Here is a 24,496-nt window from a genome sequence, read left to right on the forward strand (position 1 = left end):
AGACTTGTGGTTCAGTACAACTCAGAACTGCAAGGATGAAAGTCTGAGTTATCCTGGGGAGATGCTCCACACCTTCATGGGAAACTGGAGAGCCACTGAGGCTGTTGGTGACACCTGGATTTGGGTCTCAGCTTTTAAGGAAAGCAAAAAGAGGAAGTGGCATCTTATCTTACAGTAACAACTTGCAATGTGGTGTCAGCAGGGAAATGAGTAAGTAAGCCAGTTTGAATAGACCCTCATTAAAAGTTTTGAAGGAGTTATTCCTGGGCTGAGCTGTAAATCTGTGATATTCAAACCCCTGAGGGTAATTTCTTTGTGCTCTCAGCACCAGTTCTGTCTTCTTTGTGTATCAAAGATAGAAGTTAATGTCTTTTTTTTTTTTTCCGTTTTTAGGGGTTTTATGCAAACATTTCTATAGGGAAAGTAGTTCTTCTACAATTGAAAGTGTAAATGTAAATGAACTTGAGTAATGATGCCTTTCTTTAAAAAAATAAAAAAATAATAGAGAATTTTAACTTTCTTATTCATTGTCTGGCCCAAATAAGGAGTAGTATATGTCAACTCCAGAGTGCACCCTCATAGTGCCTAAAGGTCTGCTTTTGAAAATGAAAAGCATTAGCAACTGCTGTGTTGCTGAGTTAGAAAGAGTTGAGTCTGCACAGAATATTCTCTCTTTAGTTCTCACCAAGGTAAACTTCTGCAGCCAGACATCATGAATATCAAAGCCACCATGCTGAAAATTAATTTGTGCATCTCCTGAAGCAAGTTTGGGTGTTTTCACACTATTCTTCAGTTGCTAGGGTGTCTGTATTGAATACATGCACCCACATCAGAAGAAGAGCTTGCTATAGCTCAACAGTTACACTCTTTGAGCAGGAATTCACACCCAGCATACTTGATCTCTTCAGGCTTTTTGGGCTCTGTTTTGATTTTCACCCTAAGTAAAAGTCATGGTAACAAAACAAAGTAGCATCTGTCCAGCCTGACTTGTAATAATGAAGAGAATATCTAAAAAGAATAGTTGCCTTCATTAATCTTTACCTTATTTAGTGACTCAATAGTGATGAGACAACTGACATGACATAAGTAGTGTTATGCTGTAAACTGGAAAATCAATCAATTAATACCCAAGTAAAACCCTAAAGACAGATACACTGGAGAAATGGTGAAAAAAATGCAGAAATGCTAGGTCATGTTTCGATTGCCCTATGACACCAAACATGTTTAGAGTGAGAAAGGGGAGTTGCCAAATGAAACTGTTATGAATTCCAGCAATAGTTCCTCAGAAAGTCAGGCCAGGCAGCTCTGCAGACATTATGAAACAGCAGAGTCTGGAACTTGGTGGGGTCCAGGAAGTAACACTTGTGTTTGCACAGTGACACTGAAGCACTTCCTCTTCCCACAAGTCAGAATCACCTAGCCACATCTGAGATGCTTTTGCCACACAGTCACACCAGTGCTCCGTTTGGTGAGCAGAAGTGTCATTAGGAAATATAGTCCAATGTATTCAGAATCATAGAATCACAGAATCATTTAGGTTGGAAAAGACCTTTAAGATCATCGAGTACAACCATAAACCTAACACTGCCAAGTCCACCACTAAACCATGTTCCTAAAGTGCCACATCTACAGGGCTTAATTGACATACCTCCAGTGATGGTGACTCAACCACTTCCCTGGGCAGCCTGTTCCAATGCTTGACAACCCTTAGAGTGAAGAAATTTTTCCTAATATCCAATTGAAACCTCCCCTGGTGCGACTTGAGGCTTTTTCCTCTTGTCTGCTTTTCCGCTTGTTACTTGGGAGAAGAGATCAACCCCCACCTCACTACAACCTCCTTTCAGGTAGTTGCAGACAGCGGTAAGGTCTCCCCTCAGCCTCCTTTTCTCCAGACTAAACAACCCCAGTTCCCTCAGCCGCTCCTCATAAAACTTGTTCTTTAGACCCTTCACCAGCTTTGTTGCGCTTCTTTGGAGACTGTCCAGCACCTCAATGTCTTTCCTGCAGTGAGGACCCCAAAACTGAACACAGTATTTGAGGTACAGCCTCACCAGTGCCAAGCACAGTGGGACAGTCACTTCCCTGTCTCTGCTGGCCACGCTATTGCTGATACAAGCCAGGATGCCATCGGCCTTCTCGGCCACCTGGGCACACTGCTGACACATATTCAGCCGGCTGTTGACCAACACCCCCAGGTCCTTTTCCACCAGGCAGCTTTCCAGCCACTCTTCCCCAAGCCTGTAGCATTGCGTGGGGTTGTTGTGACCCAAGTGCAGGACCTGGCACTCAGCCTTGTTGAACCTCATACAGTTGACTTCGGCCCATCGCTCCAGCCTGTCCAGATCCCTCTGTAGATCCTCCCTACCCTTTGCTCACTTTAACTGTCATGCAATTCTTGTTGCTTAGTTCTCTGCATGGTGAATACTGTTTTGAGCCTAATACTAATCTGTGCAAAGTAACTCTGAATTTGAATAGAGCAGATATTAAGTATTTCATGTGGTTTTATTCCCTTTCCTCTAGGCTGAAATGTAGAACCAACCTGTCTTAATTAAGGAATGTGCTAGTCATAACTGAGTGTCATGGCTTGCTAATATGTTACACATGATTTAATGTTTCCTAATTTTTGATTGTAAGTCTGCAAACAATTTTTTTTTACCAGTGCTATAGATTTAGATATTAAAAGAATGAAAAATGGATCAAATAATTACCTGTTTTCTATTAACATTATCATGAATGTAGGAGAGGGTTACATATAGGAATGTACTTGAATAACAAATTAATGAAAACTTGTAAGAATACAGGCTGATAAGCTCTTACTGGCATAATAATACCTCTATACATGTCCAGACAAATACTAATGAAACCTCTAACTTCATTTTTTTTCCTGAATGTTTAAAAGAAATGCAAAGATTTTATTTACTTGGGTTTGGGGATTTTTCCAAATTTAGATTTGATATTTCAGAGGAAAAACTACTTCTTTTTTTTAGATAATAGCTTTCTCCTTTGTGATAGGAGAAGCAGAGTCTTCTCTTATAGTATTTGAACTTAGCTCTTGATAGATTTTATACTGGTGTAACGCCATTATTTTAAAAGATGCTAATTCAGATTTATGCCAGAGAGATCAGCCAGACCACTTTGTGCATTGTGAAACTGAGCACTTCCTTTTGTTGGGTACCTACATTTCTTTAATAAAAATGGTTCCCTAAAAATGTCAAAACATTTCAAGATTTATTTCTTTCAATACCCTTCTATTTTTAATAGGAAAAATCATATAATGTAAAGTTTGTTTAAAATTTTATTTTCTCAGTAAATATAAATGAAAATGATGTTGCTTACGGCCATATGAAATGTTTGTGCTGAGGAAAAAGGATTTGTCCCATCGCTTCAGCAGTAACTCTGCTTAACCAGGCACAAGTCCTGTCTTTGATAGGGGAAGTTCCTAACGCTTAGGGGATTTGGGGAGGGGGCAGGAGGAACCTTTCCTTTGCTGTTTTGTTTCATTTAATTGCAAACCACTTGGAACTGTGCTCAGACTTGCTGTAGTCTGCAGTGTGACCTGGAGGCCTTCTGCTTTGGTGGCAATCATTCTACCCAGTCCTTCACTAGTTTTGAGTGAGGAACAGCTATTGGTATATAATGGTCTGTTATTCCCGTTAGTGCCATCACACCATTATCTGCTCCTTTTTGCCTCTCTGCCCATGGGATCTGGAGAGAGCGTGGTAGCCCTGTGCATCCTCTACATGCCATTGCTCTAGTTTTGTGTTCGTCAGAAATGCTAGCACTTCTAACTTCTTTTTCAGAGTAAACAAAGTGGAGATTAGTATTGCACTGTTGTGCACAGGTGAAGGAAACAGCTTAACCTAGCTACTAGAGTTTCAGAGACATGAGTGTGTCTGATTTATTCTGCTCCTCAGTACACATGATTTCATACCAACGCAAATAGTTGCTGCTCTTTTCTGAGCTCTGTAATCTTTCCTGGGCATCTGTCTCAGCAGTAAGAGGTTTCCTAATTTTTCTTTGCTTTTTACTCAGATGAAAATTACTTTGTCAAATACTGCATAACAAAGCAGAAACAATGAAAAGAAAAACCTCACAAACAGGATTCTGGGAGTGCATGTCCCTCTCCCATAGGAAGCTTGTTTGTCACAGTGCTTTCAGATGAGGTATTACACCTGGCTCCTCATAACAAACTTCATTAATTATGTAATGAAGACAGAGAGGAAAACATGCCACCATTTCAAGGTGATCTCTGTGTAGTCACTGAGCAGAAACTGTGAATAAAATTTGGATTTGTCTAAACTTTGAGATGACAGCAAAACCTTTAAAGAAATGTGTAATTAGTCTTTAAAAAAAATAATAAAATGCAAGTGATTTAATTAGAGGGGTTTTTTGGGTTCTTTGAAGTATTTCAGTTAATTGTAATTTGATATCATAAATTAGATTCTTGAAAACTATTTTCAGCAGACTTTTGAGCAAGTATAATTCAAAATGCAACAACAGTGTTTTAAAAAAATCTTGACAATTTGTGTCTTGAATAGCTGTTATCTCTCTGTGTGAAAATCATTAGTATAATAACCTACTTTCACATTCTGCTGAGCACTTTTATACTACTTAAAATCTATCATATACTGATAAATACTGTGTTTTGCCTTCCAGACAAATGTGATGTTGTATTTTTGATGCCATTGATGCCATTCAGCTTCAGTATTAGTTCATTCTTTGGTCTACTGTGTGGAAACAAAAGAACACTGTTATAAAAAAAATCTTTTAAGGAAAGCTTTTTAAACAATAGAAAGTAATCACAAATCAAAAGAAGCTAAACTGAGTCTTCCAGAGACTTGTAGGAATTGAAGATTGAAATTAACCTGTAGGTATCTCAGTTCAAGCAACTTCCTGAAGTATAAAGAATGTGGGCCTGAATGACAGTTCTTAAATCCAGTTCCACTTCTACCACTGACTTTCTGCAAAGCCTTGGCTTATTGATTGTATCTCAAAATCTCCAACTACGTGTTCACATCCACAGCAAGATACCTATTGTGCAGGAGTGTTAGAAGGTTTAGAGTAATGTTCATATGCTATGTTCAAACAATGCTAGGCATTTTTGCTGTGATTTAATTCCCCAAACTTGAAGCCATTTTTTCCCACTTCTTTTTCCCCATTTTGTAAAGGGTATCACTATTGCTTCTCCTCTAGGATGTAGAGATAAAAGCACTTAAGTATTTAATGCAATGTTTTCCCAGAAAAACTGGACTGCCCATTATTCATTGTCATTAACGATCAGTGCAAAACTGAATGCTCACCTTCCTCTTAAGAAAGAAGCTATAACTGAAAACACAAAAGACATAAGTAGTGTGAGTGGCCTGCCTTTCCAGATGGTTTTGAATGAAAGCATCTTCTTTACTAATTTGGTTTTGCTGGAGCTCCACTTCAGCAGGTAGTGGCTTATGCTTTGGTCTTGCATGAATGTCTTAAGAAAAACGAAGCTACTCTGATCACTGATACTGCCCTTGGTGTGGTAGTAGGGTGCTGAATATTGTCCTTTTGTAAAGATCTCCCAATCAGGACTTTTAGAACAAAAACATTCCTTTCCAAGCCTGCAGATCTTTTTGCTAATATCAGGACACTGTGCTTTCTTCTTCAAACCATTTATTTGCTTTACACTGCAGTTAAAATGCTCCAGTAACTTTATCCGAGAATTGTTAATAGTGCTGGATTATTGGTAGTAGTAGGTGGCTTCTCTTTTTGTAAGAACAGGTGACTTCTTTAGCTTAGGTCTGCAGGGCACTTACTGAGAAAGAACATCAGTTTTCTCACTGGATTTTTTTTTTCCTCTTGCTTGATAAATGGTTACTTTGAGGTGTACAGTTTAGAGAAGAGGCATCACTCAAAAGCAATGCAATTTGTCAGTATAGCTTTCAGCCTCCCAGATCAGGATCAGGGAGTGTGTAAATGCATCAGTGAGACAATTAAAACAAATCCAAGTTCCACCTGTTGACTTCTAGCTGCATAGATCTTGCATGCTGCTGAATCCCATGTCATTCACTAAGGTTTTTAAGCATTTTTAAGTGAAATTTTAGGAGTGCATAGTGTCTGTGGCAACAAGAATATGCTGGGAAATATGAAATATTGCCTCACATTATCTAAGATATGTAACTTCAGGGTGGCATGTTACCAGTATTTTGGGAATATACGGTCTTGTATTTACTAGCACTCTTTCACTGTGTCATTTATTAATTAAATATATCAGGACAAAATTATCTCACCACAATTCTCAGCTGCATCATCATCTTTCAAATAGGTTCACTATTATGTGTAAAAATCTGACATGTCAGAAATTTCGCTCTATTCACACACTATTTTGGGATAGAGCTTTACACCTATTTACACAGCTGGAGGAATCACAGGTCCTGGGATGATGAATGAATGTATAAAATACAGTTCTATGGTATAGTTGCTCTCTTCCTTTTTTCAGCTTTTCACACTCCATTTGGGCAACTGACAATGCCTTATGTAGGGCCTACCATCTTGTCATTACAGTGTCTTGATGTTGCAGTAGTTGATACCTGGTGGATATCCACTCATTTCATCGACTTTAGTAACAGTGCCATTCAGGATTTAATAATACTGGAACCATCAGGGAAAGTGAAGGTATTATCAGTGGAACAGTGGGTTTAGTTTGGTAGATGACTGCAAAGCATGGAGGACAGAGACATCAGAAGGTGGTATAATCCCTTTGATTTTCATATTTGAAAACTTTAAAACAGTTTTAAGAGTAACTTCTGAAAAAGATGATGTAGGCAATTACGGGTCAAATAGTTCCCTACATTTACACACCAGGAAGTCAATATGATAGGTAAGAAATTATTTTGTTGGTGATTTTTACAATTCACAAAATCTCAGTTACTTGCCTTTGGTCTTGGTTTTCAAATACATGATGTCATTGATTACTTGTTTGCAATATTTGATATTTGAAGTAATGGTAGGTCAGTTCAATTATATATAATGAATAACTATGACTCCTGGAGAGAAAGCTATTAAAATTTTAGTGTGACTTGACTCTAAGCTCTAGGTCACATTTAAAGTTAGAAATATCTATTTTCTTGTCATAATTTTGTGATTGAATCTGCAGAAATCTGATATTTTGAGTCAGCCTTCCACTCAGTTCCTCTAGCAACATTTTTTTTGGTGTTGACTAAAACTTTAATAGAAAATTTATTTAGGTTTTAACAGCAGTGTTAATGGACAGAATAAAGTGGCAATCATTCCCAGCCTAAATTTAATGAGGATCTGACCACTGACTCTTTAGATGTTTCCTAATTTTAGCAACATGAGAAAAATCACTCAAACTGTTATCCAAATTATCCATACTAAGATTCAGAATATATGACACATATACGTCCTCTTGAACGTGACATGTTGAAGTTCTGTCATTGTGCCATTTGTTCTAGGCAGTGACTGACTGGGTTTCCATATTTGGTAAAGTGTTCATGATTTGCATGAAAGTTTTCAACCATTTTTTTCTGAAGATTCTCCACCCATCCCAACGAAAGTGTAGACGAATCAACAAAGATGGAAAATTATAACTCATGGTTGTACCAGTTTTTGTTTCCAGTACCATAAGTATTAAATGGCAATGTTAACCCACTCATCATTGTTCACCTGTAGAACATTTGTGGTTTGTATCAGTAGTGACTATTTGCACCTCTATTGGCTTTTATTATGTATGGCGTTCTTGTCACAGTCATCAGTGAACATGCCTAATGTTCATTAGAAGTTTAAGATGCACTTGTTGACACTTCACACATTGTGTAATGTAGAAAGGAAAAGGATTTTATTATGTCACACATATGCACAACGAATAATTACAAACAGAATTATTCAATGAAAAGGGTCACAGACTTGAAACTCTGCATAAATTTTTATTTTGATAGAAGATACATCTGCATTCATTTTGCCATGTGAAGTGATCAAATCACCATTGCTGAGTCCCATGAATGTGTAGGAAGGTCAGCAAAATTGAGTAAGAACTGCTGCATGGTGTCCTGTGTCAGGCTCGATGGACCCTTAGCTTTCCCAGCAAGTAGCTCATTCTGAAACAGCCTCTTATCTTACCATCCCTCTGCTGGGTCAGTCTCCAACCCAGAGAAGCTGTCTGGATCTGTGCCTCACACACGACTCTGCTGTCCTGTCTGTCCTGGTCTCAGTGAAGTTGGCTGCTCTGTCATGGTTTTTGTAGACCCATACTGATTCCTGAATAGCTCTTTTGCTTTTTGTAAGCACATCTGACTATATCTGGACGTAGAGCCCTTCACTTTCTGTAGGGGGAGTGAGGGGAGAATTTTAATCACACTGACCAAAAGTAATTGCTGTGGTGTGTTGATTAAATATTTCTGCTCAGTGCAGAGCCTCAAGGGAGACACAATGCCTCCTGGAGCTCACCATATCTTTATGGGCATGCTAGCTGTCCTATTATTTAAAAGACAACAGTATGTACTTCCCTGACACCCCTGCTAACTGCCATGTGGAATTGCTCCTTGTCATTGCTTCCTCTCAGTCTTTTGGAGGGTATGGGGGCTGGCAGGCAGTAGCATTTACACAGTGGTCAGCAATGGGTCTACAATTCATGCCTGTGTGAAGGAACCTCTTTTGATCAGCTCCCCACCTTCCTGCTTTAAAAAATCAGTCCTCACTTTCATGTCTGCAGGATATCCAGAGTCAGCATTTGCCCCTGTTCTTCCTCAGTGCTGATGGGTTTAATACACATGTAAGCAAGATCCCTAAAACTGCTTGAGCATAAATAGTACAAGCTTTAGCTCTTTGGTACCGTACTTGCCGGAATAATGCTTTTTTGGTTGTGTAGTCAGCAGAGAGCTCTGTGTTTGTGATTTTATATCTTTCATCTCAAGTCACATCTAAATGTAAAATCCAGTGCTCAGGGTCATTATATGGATTTGTGGCATCTTCTGCTGGGCTGTAGATTAATGAAGCAATGACTGGATTATGCAGCCTCCCCTACATGTATTTCTTCACCTCTGGCAGATGTAATATTGATAATATCCTTCATTTAATACATCATTCTCCCAAACATAATTCAGTGGGGGTTACCAATATATTTCTCTCTTTCACTTAGCTTTTCCTAATATCATCTTTGAGAGAATTTGGCAGAGCAGAAATGGCATTTAAGGAGGTAAGGAAAAAAGTGCATTAGTGCAGCAGGCAGGAGTGCTATTGTGAATGAAGGGAACGGCAAGTTACATGCTAGTTTATTTGCTAAGGCATGCCATGGCCCACGTAGCATGTGTTGGTTAGCAAAGTAGCTTGGACTGTGTAGTTGAAGAGTACTGTCACATCGTGACACATGGCAATAAGAAGAATCAACCACAGTTTTCCAGGTCTTGCGATACCACAAATGGAAGATGAACTGTCTGACTTAATGACAACATTCTTCAAAGCTGCTCCACATTTTCAGATGACAATGGTGCTGAGGAGATATCTGTGATAAGGACAGGGCAAATTTATGTGTAGCTTCAGACTGTCACAGACAAAAAGAAAACATGAAGGCCCATGAGTCCTTCTCATTCTCACTGGGAGACAGCATGCTTCCACCAACACTAGCCTCATTCCTTACTCTCAGAGAACAAACAGTGAGAATCACATACCAGACCAGGAAAATGAAACATTAAATAGACATAATCATGATGCCAGAATGTGTGTAATCCAGGCCTAGCTGAAATCTCAGACTCACCATAGATTTCACTGAAGAAAAAGCTTTCTATTAGCACTTTGACCTTCTACCAGAATTGTTTGGGTTTGAACTTGGGAGACCATCTATGTTGCCAAATTCCCCACAGAAATTAAAGGTGCTTTTTAAGTTTAGTGATATGTCCATGTACACAAGCTAGTAAAGAGCAAAGTATGCTGTATTTTAAAAAATTATTATATTCATTACTAAAAAATGTCAGATTCTAGAATTATAGTTCAAAATTTCTTATTTGTATTTACTCAGGTTCATTGGTACTGTGTTTTGATTTGCATAATCTAGAAATAGATGCCATTTTGTTCCTATAAAATAGGAATGTATGAACTTCAGTTGTTGGTTTTATTTGCTGGTTTACTTGTTTTTATCACCTCTGAGTGACTCCTTACCCCTACCAAAATCTGATTCTTCTCAATTGAGAAGGGAGCTGCTTTCTTAAGAGATTCCCACTTTTCATTATATCAAGCAAAGATATTAATTCATTTGTAACTGGGAATTGCATATTTTTTTAAAAAGAGATAGGAAGACTGCCTTCTCAAAGATGCAGTTTACTGTATGAGAAACCTTAAACACAGGATGTTCTGTGTGTCACAACAAGAACTTACCTTTTCCTTGTGAACTTTTGAAATGGAGTTTGGCAAAGCTTTCACTATCTAGGTGGAACTGAAGGACAGAGAGAGGAATCAGCAAAATGCTAGTTTGTGCACTTTATTTTGAAACACAAAATAAATTTACCCATTTTATTGTTTTCTTTCTTCCAGAAATCTCCTCTATGTTTACCCTCAGAGACTGAATTTTGCTAACCGACCAGCTTCTGCAAGAAACATTACCATCAAGATCCAGTTTATGTGTGGTGAAGACCCATCCTGTGCAATGCCGGTAATAAATGCTGAGATTTCTTAGCAGACTTTTGTTTACGTGCATTCTCAAGGAACCTCTGAAGAGATAATTCATTATTTACTTCCCATCACCACGGTTTCTAGTGGGGCCTTAGGAAGCCTAACATCAGAGAGCTTGTGAAGCTTGTCATTCTCATCAGAAAGCAGGGGCTTTAGTCCTTACCCACAACACGAAACACTCGAGTGGAATAGAGGCGTGTTACTCCCTCTTACCTAAGTCTTCCTACCTTATTTTCAGAAGAGTGGCATAGTGTTAAATTAGTGGTGTGTTGGGAACTCTAATGGTAAAATTCACGGAGCTTCAGAGACCTTTTAAGAATGATGTAGTCTATCTTCCAGTGTAACTCCTCCATATGCACTATGTGTACACAAATACTCAGGTATAACTCTGGAAGGTAGAAGTTGGGATCTTCATCGCCTGAATCTGAACGGGTGCACAATCATGCAGTATAGATAGATTTTTCCATGTTTGAAACACACTGTGTATGAGGGCGTATGTGTGCGCTACTAACAGAGCAGGCAGCACTGTCTATGCTCAGGTTATTCAACATTTCTCATTGTAAGATCCTCTCTTCAGCTTTACCAAGCTTCAGTTGTTCAGTTTGAAGTGTTCTAACCCAGACGTCTGCTTCAGCCTGAATATTTTGGGAAGTTTTCAGATAGCATGATTGGCTATTTAAGAATGACATTGGGATAAAATCTTTTGTGATTTTTTGTGTTAGAAGGGGAAAAAAATGAATGGAGATATTACTTTGAGGAACTTTAGTCCAGCAATATGTTGGAGCAAGAACTGTCAGCCAGCCAGTCTTTATCCGCATGCTGACACTGCATAGTGCATACCTCACAGCCTTACTCCACATGAGCTCTGGAACTGAAATCAGAGCATCAGCACAGTGTTTTCCCAAGCCATGTTTATTCCAGAACTGGAGCTGTGCCATGTGAATGTAACACCATCCTTTACACAATACTGCATTGTTGGTTTCCTTAAACTCTGCCCATAGTACAGTTGGGTTTTGACAAGTGCTTAGGACAGACAATTTACCCGGCATCCCCCTCCAGTGTGAGGGAGCTTCATCTCAATACATATGGAGTTGTGCTGTACAGATATCCTTGTCTAAGCTCATCACCCAGGGCTCCCTTTAAAGTTACTGGATTCCAGGACCTTACCATGAGACAGTGTCTGAAATGAGGGAAGCAAATCAAGCACCAAAAAATGCCTATTTCTCTTTGTTTAATATAAAGGAACTTCGGACCTGTAAGGTCAGGTGAGATGGATTCACCCTAAATGGCAGGCTACAACTGAAAAACAAACTCCTAAAAATACTTTTAATTTAACTTTTTGGCATTTAGTTAAAGGCAATGTGTAAGAGGCTTACCATAACTTTATTACTGCAATTCCTAACTTTATAGTGCATGACTGGAGAATGTGATGTGAGTTAGTCAGTGGCTCCAAAAATGACCTCTGCTCCATTTTCCTGGTGTTTTACCCTGAATAATGTGTGGGAAAGATGCTCAGTAATAAGACATTCATGGCAACATGCTAAGATAAAATTGAAGAGTCATCTTCAGCCTTCAGATACTGTCTTAAAATTTATACAAGTTGATGACAACCAAATGCTTTAGACCTGACTGCTGTTACTTTCTTTTCTTCTTAATGTAGGTAATTTTTGGGAAATCTTCAGGTCCAGAATTTGTGCAGGAAATATACACAGCTATCACATATCATAATAAGTAAGTATTGTTACAATTTGTATGACTTAAAAAGGATTAATCATGACCTCTTTACATAATTCTTAGCCTACATAGTTCATCAAGGAATGCTGGTACTAATCCATTCTAAACATTTACATTTTGTGTGGATTTGTCATATCTAATGTGGATTGCTACATCCATTTGCATAAGTGACCATTGCATAAGCAACCATTGCTTTTCTTGTTTGAAGTTTTTCAGAGGTTAGTTGAGAATATTCCTAATTTGAAGATTAAGGAGGAGGAAGCAGCAGAATAACGTTGTAACAGCATTCACTCCAATGAATTCACAGATCCAAAAGAGCTGAAGGGACATTCTCATTCTCACTAATGTGCACTCAGAATTTACAATTTACACAATAAATATGCTGGAACCCAAAATTAAGATTGAATGTTTTTGAAAGTATAGAGGTGGGTGAAAGCTGAAACATTCCAGCTGATATCGTCTACGCTCTTCCTGATTCAAAGCTGTAGATAGTTCATAAATACAGCTGTATATATATGTACTTTGTTTAACTTGGCTCTGAGGCTGTTCTCAGGATTTATACAGTTTTTATAACTATAGCACCTAAAAGCCTACTGGCAAGCCTTCTGCTCAGTCTCATACTTACATTGGAAATGTGCTTGGCATTTTTTTTAAACAGGTCCCCTGACTTTTATGAAGAAGTGAAAATTAAGCTGCCAGCAAAACTCACAGAGAAACACCATCTATTGTTCACGTTCTATCACATCAGCTGCCAGCCAAAGCAGGGAGCATCTGTGGAAACCCTCCTTGGCTATTCAGTAAGTTCCATGTGATATATAAGTGTGTGTGCACATCTGTGTATGTATCTACATCCCATGCAAACAGACTCTTTGCTTGTCAAGAAGTTTGCCATATATTCCCTTTCTGGTTATGGTAATAAATCAGAACCAGTAGAAGGTCTTAACGTTAATTCACAGAAACCATATGCAACCTGTGCTATGTTATACGCTCATCCTATAATTTTACATTGTTAAGTGTCTTTGAAATTGATGAATTCACCTAACACAACTGAAGTATTCACCTAATTATTTGCAACAGCAATGCTTTATAGATATCACCTAATTCTGTCAGATTCTATTAATGCAAAAAAAAACCCTAAAACATATGCAACTACAATTATTCACTGTTATCTAATATAAGGTGACATCTACATGAGGTAAAAACTAATATAATATTTTCACTGAGATTTTATATGACATATCATTTATGTTCTAAATTGTCTTTTACCCACATCAAAATTAAAACAGAAATAATCTAGAAGGTAAAATGTAATTGTCTTGCATACGTTTTATCTTCATGTTGATACTAGCATGTTTTAGCTTAAGAAATATTGTAGCATACTCTCTTTGACCTTTATCAGTCGATATTTTTAACTGGAGAGATTTTAAAATAAGAGGAAAGCATAGATGATGATAATACTTCAGGTTTGAAAACGTCCTAGTGCTACGGTCAGCAATTGAGCTGTGCGGACAAGCAAGTGCTTTTCACATGTTCCTGCTGTGAAATTTGTATTTGGTTTTGATCCCAGTACTGAGAATCCTTTCAAATGGGCTTTCTTTTATGGACAGTTATAGTCCTGCCAATGTCAATGGGATTGGTAAGAAGTAAATTAGTTTGTAGTTCAGTAGCAAGACTTCACATAGGTGAGGACTTAATTTTCAAGATTTTATTCACCTAAATACAAAATGTTTCTGCCCCATGATACTCAAATGCACAGCCTCTTTCAGACTTGAATAGGAGAAAAATTAAATGTGTCCAAATATCAATACAGAGTTATGATGAATCATTCTGGCCCTCATCCTCATGGTGACCATTACCAAGATGTTCAATTTATCCTTAGCAAAAATTAAACTCTGTTGATTTGCTTTAAAGCCGAGGATCAGTCTATTCAAGATACATGATTTTTTAAATTAAAACATGAACTCTACTAGTACTTCTGGTAGATTTTAAATATACGTCACACATGAAAAGCTCTGTGTTTGGTTTCTTCAAAAGGGATGGTTTGTAAAGCAGTCTTGTACATTTTTCTACAGTAGTTATCAGTGAATTTAAAATGCAAAGAGATTACTGTTGAATGGGTTAGAGCAGAGGAGCTTGGGTCAATATCTCGTTTGTTGTTTTGTTGACTGTACATAACAAATCAGATAGATAGCCCTAATCATATATAGTCATGAATATTGCTATGTTTTCTCTTCATTTGTTTCAGTGGCTGCCGATTCTATTAAATGATCGTCTTCAAACTGGACATTATTGTCTTCCTGTTGCATTGGATAAGCTGCCTTTCCACTATTCAATTCACTCTCCTGAGGTAACAAAGAAAATTAGGAAAAGATAATATTTTCCTAGTGTGGAAGAACAGCATAAGTGTTTTACAAACTAACATTGCTGTCTGCTTGTAGACAATGCCTTCTTTTTGTACTTTTAAGTGGGGAAAGCTCTGGAGGACAATGTTGTTATTATTGTCACCGGTGTTATTATTTTATATTGTTATATTGTGTTTTTTAAAGTTAGTTATCCAAGAAAATCCTTGTAAATTGTCTAGTCAGGGATACATTTGTTTAGAGGGTGTCAAATCAATAATGTGCTTACTTCCATAGGATGATTTGCTTGGTTTTTGTGGTTGTGTGGAAGAGAGAGGAGAAATGGAATCAGGTGCTGCTACTGGAGCACCTCTGAGTGAATATGTCAAGTAGGAAACTGTCCAGAGGGTTAAAACTGCATCACATCACCATGGAGCGTCTTTGACAGTGCTTTAACTGGGAACTTCTAACCTTAAAAATATCCCATCATAGGACATACACTCGCACTGTCTGTGCTAGGCATCCAGCTGAAGTGCTCCAAATTTCCCTGTTCAGTGCATCTACTTCTCCCCATCTAGTCTACGAGAACAAGAAGATACCTAGCTGTGGTCCTCTGTGTGGCACTGAATTCAGATGTCTAAAATAAAGTGAACAGCGCAAATACCCTATAGACCCCTGTGAAAACAGGCTTTCTGTCTGATCGTTAAAGATGATGATTCCCACATTTCTTTTCTATCACAGAAAGTTCCATCTCAGACACCACCTATCAAGTGGGTTGAAGGACACAAGGGTGTTTTCAATGTTGAAGTGCAAGCTGTTTCATCTGTTCACACTCAGGTAATGCATCAGAAGCAACACACAGCTGCAGTTCCATTTCAGAGAGAATTCAGATGTCCAGACCTACTTAGGAGGTTTGTGAAATGGAGTTGTTTAAGCCCACACAGGTTTAAAAACAAGTAACAGCTATGGAAATAACCTGATATCCTCAGTGAATGAAATCCTTTGGTGAAATGAAATCTATTGGTACAAATGATCACTCTCAGCAACAAGTCACATCAAGCAATAGGGAGCCTGATGTCCTCTCAGCTCAGCAAGGGTTTGCTCAGGCTGTGTTTGAAAGACATTGGCAGGGCACAGTGCCAGTTTCTGCGGTCTACATCTTCTATTCTGCAAGGCTGGTTCAGACAGTGTGTCCACATCTGCAGAGACATAGCACCTCCCCACCTCTAGGGACAGGTTATACTGCCATAATGCTTTAGTCAGCTCAGCCATCAAAGCTATGTGGTCTGGGGACACAAGCTTAATGCTGCATGAGAACTCTATGATTCTGGTTGTTTAAATGTGATAGGAAATTGAAGCTTTGTCCATTTTATTGGGATACTGGTTTGAGGTAGAGCAGCTTTCTTTTGTTTTTGCAGCTTTACGGTGTCTCCTACCCATCATCCCATTATATGTAACCCTGGTAGCTATATCCTAACAACTGGAGGCCCTATGTCGGAAGCTGGTCCATCACCCCTTTGCAGCATGCCTTTTAAATACAAGTAGGGCATACTCATAAGGCACATAACTTGCATGTAGCTGGAACTTAGCTGTGGGTGGCAGAGGGACTATAAACCTATGACATAATGGAGTTTTGACAGAGAGGGAGAACAGTATTTTCATGAAATGAAGCAATCACTTCAGTGAGGGCTTTAACTTTTAATCTGATCTAACCAGAGTCTGAATTTGAGCCAGATGAAAAGGAACAAACAAAAGGCCATGACAGCTGCTTTACAAATTGATCTTTAGGGCTAACGATCACTGCAAGCCAGAAGGGTGAAAATATTTTCTTTCCTCCCATCAGGTGGGACAATCAGGCTTTGCTTAGCTAGCAGCAGCCTGAACTATATCAACTTTGTTAACTGTGAGTGCACTGTATTTACAGGACAATCACCTGGAGAAGTTCTTTACTCTGTGCCATTCTCTGGAAAGTCAAGTGACATTCCCCATTCGACTGATGGACCAGAAGATTACAGAGGCTACACTGGAACATGAATTGAAACTCAGCATTATCTGTTTGAATTCTTCACGCCTTGAACCTCTTGTCTTGTTTTTACATTTGGTACTAGATAAACTTTTCCAGCTGGCTGTACAACCCATGGTCATAGCTGGCCAGACAGGTATTTACTGATGCATAGCCTTGGAGCAGTAGTGCAAGCAACATAGAAAAGTGGGGAAAATAAATATCCAGGCTCAGATTTAGTGTTTGGGGTAGTCCACTTCAGAAGGAGTTGTGCTTCTCAAGACACAGTTCCACTGCACAATTTAATCAGATTTAACTGAATTCCTGCCTTCTCTCCTTTTCCCCCTACATGTAAGATGCTCAGACTCATTGGGAAGTATGTTAAATTGTAGCAGTTTCCTTATCTGGAAATATAGGTCAGAAAGTGGATTGTTTGGAATTCAGTTGTTTTGCAAGCAATACACCAGGAAAATCACTTATTCTAGAGCTGACATTGCTGACTGCACCATATCCTCTGCCCGAATATCTTTGGGCAGAATTGGGTGAGCACAAAAACAGAGAGTGTATAGTAATGCACACAGATTTTTCTGTTACTGAGGCTGCCAGTTGTCCATCACATGTGTTAACTCTGGAGGGAAGGCATACTTGGAGACAGTGGTGAAGTTTATTTCCGGTTTCATTTTGGTAAGCGACACTTGTCATCCGCTATAATATTTGTGGAAAAGCCTGCTAGCTTGTATAATGTATAGTGTTTGTCAAGTAGGTATCTTATAGGAAATGCATAAAGGCTGCTAGAAATGGTAATAAACAGTTACAGTCTGCTTTTATGTAGCATGAAGTGATGGAGTAACAGTGATTGAGTTGAAAGTCAGTGCGTCCATGGAAGAGTGGTTATTGGCCTATGTAGACCTTGGGTCTGGTCAGGTATATCAATTGCTGTCTAGAGCTCTAATTCGTTGACTGAATTAAAGCATGTTAGGATTAGTTGTTGTTGGTACAAAGAATGTCCTTCAGTGCTGAGACTAGTTCTTGCCTTTGTTTCACAGCCAACTTCTCACAGTTTGCCTTTGAATCTGTGGTTGCAATAGTGAACAGTCTTCACAACAGCAAAGACCTGAGCAAAGACCAGCATGGGAGGAACTGCCTCCTGGCATCTTATGTCTACTATGTATTTCGTCTGCCAGACCCTCAAAGAGAAGTAGTCAAACCAGGTAATGTTGGTGCAAGTGTTGCAAAAGTATTATTTTTTTCTTGATACATGCTATTCAGCATGGTGCTTCTGAGAGGAGGACTTAGGGAACTGGCCTATAAAATAGCAAACACAACTTCTCAGACCCAGACTGCATATGATTTAAGCACAGCACTGTTTAGATATATTGTTTTCTCAGAGGAAGGTCAGGGACCTCAGTGCTGCAAAGAGCAATGTGGACTTATCCCCCATAATATCTATCTCTCAGTCATTCATTTAAGAGGCAGGGTTGAGGTGAGAGGACTCCACAGCTATATGCAATGCTGTAGCTTCGTGAAGATGAAAGAGAGAAAGATCTGCTGAACTGAGGCTTTTTTTTAGAGGAATTTCCTGTAGAAATTCAAATGGCCTTAACATGCCACTTTCTCACTGGCCTGTACATCAGTAAACTACTTTCCATGCAAACTTAACTTACTGCCAAGTGGCATAGGGCCAAGCTCTGCCAATTTCTCCATTGCATTAGGAATGTCATCAGAGGATGAAGTCTTGTATGTTGGCCAGCAAGTTGAGGGAGGTGATCCTTGCCCTCTCCTCAGCACTGGTGAGGCCACACCTGGAGTGCTGTGTTCAGTTCTGGGCTCCTCAGTACAAGAGAGACATGGCCATACTGGAGAGAGACCAGCCAAGGATGATGAAGGTGATGAAGGGACTGGAGCATCTCTCCAATGAGGAAAATGTGAGAGAGCTGGGACTGTTCAGCCTGGAGTAGAGAAGGCTCGGGGAGGATCTTCAATGTATACAAAGACCTGAAGGAAGGGTGCAAAGAAGACAGAGACAGACTGTTTCCAGTGATACCCAGAGACAATGAGCACAAACTGAAACACAGTAGGTTCACTCCAGACATCAGGAAACACTTTTTTCCTGTGAGGGTGACTGAGCACTGGCACAGGTTGCCCAGAGAGGTTGTGGAGTCTCTCACCCTGAAGACATTAGAAAGCCATCTGGACGTGGTCCTAGGCAACTGGCTCTAGGTGGCCCTGCTGGAGGACGGGGTTGGACCAGATGATCTCCAGAGGTCCCTTCCAACCTCAACCATTCTGTTATTCTGCTGCAGTCCATAAAGCCTATAGGATTAATTTGATCAATTGCTATATATTAACTGACTTACCACAGCCGCTGTGCTGTGGGAGCTAAAGCTGTGTAGGGCCTTTTGTCTTTCAAATATTCATTTAAATCTCCCTTGAGGGACATTTAGACTTCTGTTAGGATGTGCTAAAATCTCTGAGCTTGCCTACACTTGGAAATTCTTTATCCTGGAAAAATAAGGTCCATGGGGAAGCTGAAAACCAGGTAATCATTTAGTGAAATTCCTGCTGGCAGTGCTTCCTGCTTCCTTGGATACTTTGAACATGGTGTTAAATATTATCTATTGAAGATGGCATTTTGTGTTTAGGCCTGTGAATCTTGTCTTAATCTACAGCAAATTAAAAAGAGCTGATGGGAAGTAGAAAGAGCTATTGTAATAGTGATGCTGCTTAGGTAGCCCTGTTAATCTTTTGCTACTGCTTGTGCAGTCACCCTGTGAGCTGTTGACTTGTAAAACTGCACTTTGTCATTCAATGCTGATGTAATTTGTTAATAAAGCAGTTGGTGGGGAGATTTTCAGCAGCTTTATGCTATTCAGAATGCTGATGGTATAACAGCACTGAGCAAAGCTGGCTTGAATCTCCTGTTTGTCTCATATATATGTCCTTTAGTCTTAGTTCAAACATCTCCCTATGGTCAGGTGCAGGCAGCAGTGCCATTCTGACAGAGTCTCGTTATTACACATTTGGACGCACTTCAGCAGTGTCTGTTGGGAGTAAACTCCTGCAAAGCCGAGTGATAAGCTGCAGCAATCCTGACATCGCTGTTACGCAAACTGCTACTGATGAAGAGGTCAAAAACATCATGTCATCCAAGGTAAGAGAACAAAGTCAAATATCTGGAGATTCGTATGGGCCAACACCTAATAATCTACATTTGTTCTTTGAGGGTTGGATTTGCTTCTTGTAAATGCACTGTATGTATCACCAGAAGCATTTGCTGTTTATCTGATAGGGCATAGGCACACGTTAAATGCCATTGCTAAATTCTGATGTCTCTTACCAGTGAAGAGAGCAAGAGGTAAGAACTCTCTCTTGTTTGAGACTTAGACACTCCACAGAGGGATTTGGTTTTTTTGATGTGTCTCACTCTCATGTTCTTCCTGACATTCAGTTCACATCTGGTGATGTGGGCTGTTCTAGATTGCACAGAGTCAGTGTGAGAAAAGACTACTATAGATTACACTGGGAACAGATTCACTTTTTGAAAGGGGTGATAGAGTTCTCAGAAGGGAAATAGTTTTCCTAAAATGCACTGATAATTTATTCTCGCTCTTTTTAGCAATTTTTCTTTTTCTTTCTTTTTTTTTTTAAATCACAGAGCCTGTTTGGTGCTAAATGTTTTCCTGTCAAAAAAAAAAGTAGACAACTTCTATGACAGCAGCCCCATGATTTTTTATCTGCTATAGCACAGATGCCATGTGCCTATTTTGTAACTGGGTCTTCCCAAATACTTAATTCAACCACAGAGTGAACACAAATTTCCTCTTTCTCATCCATGACTACATATACACCAATAGCTTGCGGGACAGACAGGATGACGACACCCAAGAAGCAGGATTTTGGTTGCCTGATTTGCAGCTGGTTCTTGCTGGTCTACAGCATCCCAGGCTTTATGAGGATGTCTGTGCTCTGCTCTCTGGGGAAACCAAAATCTAGAGTTCCCCATTCAGCAGGAGCTGGGAAGCTGTGCCTCTGATAAAAGCAGGATTTTTTTCCCTGTGCAGGGAGCCTGCTCCTAGCTGCAGCCCTGGCAGAGCTCCACTGCAGCATGTCTGCTGAGCTCTGAACCATATCTCCCCCCTCCTTTTCTTTGAGTGTTACATACGTAAAATACTGCTTCTCAGGTAGGTTATTTTCAGAAACATTTTGAGTCTTTTCTCCATTGAATGATCACATGCCTCTCCAGTTAAAGTGAATGGGCGCTTGTCTTCAGCAAATTAAACCAGAACTAGTAAGATACACAGGCTTTCCCAATCTATTTGATTTGTTTATATGGGCATACGTATTCATTCATAGCAATTTTTAATAATGTAGATTGGAACTTAATAGCTTTATCAATTTTACTCAAATGTACTCTGTCCCAGAAAAACAGAGATTAAGGCATATTTTTTCCATATTAATACAAAATTAAAATGTTTGACATTACAGCTTCATCACATTGATAAATGTAGAAATTTAGAATTGGCTACTGCCATTGCACTGCCTTTTAAATTGGCGTTGCTTTTAATGGAATAGACACTCCCAGATGCTAGTTAATTTCAGATGTAGAGCCAGCGGCTAAGCTTAAGGGACAGTTACCTTTGAAAGGGTGAATTGTAGCGCTTCCAAAGTACATCCGCAGTGCTGAAATTGGACACGTGATGGCAGTGTTGGCATTTGCACGCCCCTGCGGCTGCGGCATTCATATGGTCTTTGGCCTCCACTGGGAAGGGGGATGGGCAGAAGGAAGGAGACGAGCTGTTTAGGTAAACATCTGTGTATACCTTCCAAAAAAAAACCACCGGTGCTGATTTGTTCTCTGTTAATTAGCTTAAGTTATGTATTAACTTACTATTATGTATTTCTTCCGGCAATGCCCTCCAGCCTATGGATCACAGCTCCAGTCGGATGTCTTTCTATGTTGAAGGAACAAATGACATGCCAAGCATTTGTGCAAGCCCAAGACCATCCAATAAAAAGGTAGCCCACTCCTAAGCGTGAAGGAGCACATTAACAGAACCTGGACCCTCCTGAGGCAGTGCTGGTCATTAGTGCTTCTAAATGAGGAGAGGGGAGAGAGAGAACAAAATAACAACCAGTTTTATCAAATAATGAGTTTGTGATGGAATATTGAATCAGTGGGTAGATATTACTCAAACTTTTCTGCTGCTGCTTCAGAGTCTTTAGATCCTTTTTCCAGGTCAGATTTAGACAAGTAGCAGCCTGTCTGGATCCTCCCTCTACTCTCTTTCTCAAGGTGTTAGGGCCTCTGTCTTTTCCCACTGCTGTTTACCCTTGGATACCTGCCTTTACATGTTACAGTAAACTGCATTCAGAACTGTTTGTCATCTCTTCCTTCTGGAAAGAATGTTTTTCTTTTCCCCTTTTTATAGCCTTTAGAACCAAGAAATTCCTTCCTATCTTGAGTATGTATTCAGAAATAGCTTTTTAACAACATAGAAGATATCATATCACATAAATATTTCCAGAGCTGTATCTTATGTTTGGCATTCATTAGCAACATTATCTTTGGATGGCAATTCAATGACGAAGAAAGGGAAAAACCCTGCAATGAGCAGTTCAGAATCTGAGTTACAGTTAAGAAACTCTCCTTTCTTACTCCTGCTTATTGGTTTGATTTCTGCCAAAAAGCACAGAGGTTTACACTCAATCTGAATATTGGATGGATTAATGTAAATGTAAATTCAATGTAAATATGTTTAGGATTCCCATTAGCTTTATTGTTTGTGTTAGGAACAGAAAATAGACATTGCAATAAATTTTTAGTCCAGATTTGAGTTTTCTAAATGTTTAGATCATTGGGATTGAGTGTTTTATGGTCAGATCTCACTGCAAAGAGTACTGTCTCCAACTATAGACCTCTGTACAAGCTCTGCTGTGGTTATTGCTGTGTTGTTCTCTGCCACCACAGAGACAGTCTTACTTCTACCTTCTCTCAAAAAAAATGGATCTGCTAAATGGAAATGCTTAGCAGGGACCAGGGAACATGACTGCTCCCTGTCATGCCCACAGCCTGAGGATAGACCAAAGGCATTTCCCAGTTTAGTTATCCAGGGTTCTGGATCCGCAGAAAAATGCATCGCAAAGTCTGTTTGCCACCAGAATTCCTTGTATGTCATTTTGGTCAAATCTGCTTTCTGATCCTGCAGGGATGTCCACACATCCCCATCCAGCTACTGACTCTCCAGTATGAGGGAGTTTCCCATAGGGAAGAGGGGGGGATGTTGAAACTGGAAGATGAGTTGCTTGAAAAGCATTTACCAACACTCTGTTTATTACCTAGCATTTCCATGAGGAGCTGGCACTGCAGATGGTGGTCAGCACAGGTATGGTGAGAGAATCTGTCTTCAAGTATGCCTGGTTCTTCTTTGAGCTCCTGGTAAGATTTGCCAATGGTATTTTATAATAAGTTAATGGTGAAATGTAGCAGGTACTCCAGGCACAGATTTGGTGATCTCTTCAGTTACTCAGCCCCAGTGTGAGAATGAGAGATCCCAAATAATGGAAGTACAACTAAAGAATTCTCCATATTCACCCCCATTCCCACTGACAACCTGTGATGGCAAAGTCGTGCATGAACTACATGCATAGTGGTCCACAGTTTGCAGAAGGCTAAAAGACAGACATCAAACTGAGCCCTTGCTTTTCTGTGAATACCTGTTCTTGTCTTTTCTACTTTGTTAACAACATGGGAACAGTGACAATGCTCCCCAAACTCAGTTTCACAAACCCCTGAGGTGATGCATGTCAGTGGAAAAAACATACTGATTTCCTCGGGCAGCATATAAGCAACCCAACATCAGGTCAAGAAATAAGAATTAATTCCAGAAGTGTCACTCTCTGTCTGTCATCATGAAGGGCAAAAGTAGCAAACAGCAGCATTTCAAAGCTGCAGATGCAAGGGATTGGGGAGGGTGATTCTGATTTCAGGTGCTGAGAGTAGCCAACTGTGTGAACATGAATCGGAGTCTGTTAGGCTCTCTGTTGTCATTGCCAGTACATGTGGGGCTCTGAGTTGATGAGAGTGATTGATTACATTCAGGGAAAAACGAAGAGGGAGTCTTACTCCCATGGATTAACTTAAATCAGTAATTTTACCTCCAGTTTGGATGTTTTTTAAATATTTTTTTTCTGCTTTGCAGATAAAGAGTATGGCTCAGTATGTTCACAACATAGAGAAGCAAGACAACCCACGAAGAAGCTGGTTCTCTGATCGCTTCAAAGATGATATTACCACTATAGTTAGTGTGGTTACTTCAGAGATTGCTGCACTTTTAGTCAAACCACAGAAGGTAAATGCATGAAATAAGCACCGTGGATCCTTGCTACTCACCCTGTGTTACACTGAGCTGTATTTACTCTCATTTCACCTTCAGCAGTATCACTAGAATTAGGCCAAAACTGAGGCGATATTCTCACTTGGAGCTTAAGAGTGAGTTGTGGCTGTGCAAGGGGCAGCTTGTTTTTATTCAGCTCAGCTCCCCAGCCTGCTTCTTGGTGTGACTGCAGGGTGCAGGAAGGGAATCCCCTTTCCCATTGACAGGAAAGGTTGGACACCCATTTTCAGTGACAGTGATGCTTTATGCCAGGTTAGCCAGGGCATCAAACTGCAGCTCAAACAGGGCTTAATCCTTTTATCCCCTTTTCCTGTCACCCTCATTTCTACTGCATAGTGTTTTATTCCACATTTGACTTCTCTGACAGCAGT

The 24,496-nt window shown here is 39.6% G+C and overlaps 1 protein-coding gene across 3 annotated transcripts in view; it reads left to right on the forward strand.

Moving 5' to 3' along the window:
• DOCK8 (dedicator of cytokinesis 8) overlaps positions 1–24,496 on the forward strand; it is a 99,070-nt gene that overhangs the window by 38,698 nt on the left and 35,876 nt on the right. For all 3 annotated transcript variants that reach the window (XM_074812028.1, XM_074812029.1, XM_074812031.1), the window contains exons 15-25: positions 10,519–10,636; positions 12,317–12,387; positions 13,049–13,187; positions 14,636–14,737; positions 15,471–15,566; positions 16,654–16,888; positions 17,778–17,942; positions 19,707–19,882; positions 21,652–21,747; positions 23,072–23,167; positions 23,931–24,080. In XM_074812028.1, the coding sequence (XP_074668129.1) occupies positions 10,519–10,636; positions 12,317–12,387; positions 13,049–13,187; positions 14,636–14,737; positions 15,471–15,566; positions 16,654–16,888; positions 17,778–17,942; positions 19,707–19,882; positions 21,652–21,747; positions 23,072–23,167; positions 23,931–24,080 (1,444 nt within the window). The remainder of the gene's footprint in view (positions 1–10,518; positions 10,637–12,316; positions 12,388–13,048; positions 13,188–14,635; positions 14,738–15,470; positions 15,567–16,653; positions 16,889–17,777; positions 17,943–19,706; positions 19,883–21,651; positions 21,748–23,071; positions 23,168–23,930; positions 24,081–24,496) is intronic.

This window comes from Strix aluco, chromosome Z, assembly GCF_031877795.1.
Source record: "Strix aluco isolate bStrAlu1 chromosome Z, bStrAlu1.hap1, whole genome shotgun sequence".
NCBI classification, from domain to species: Eukaryota; Metazoa; Chordata; class Aves; order Strigiformes; family Strigidae; genus Strix; species Strix aluco.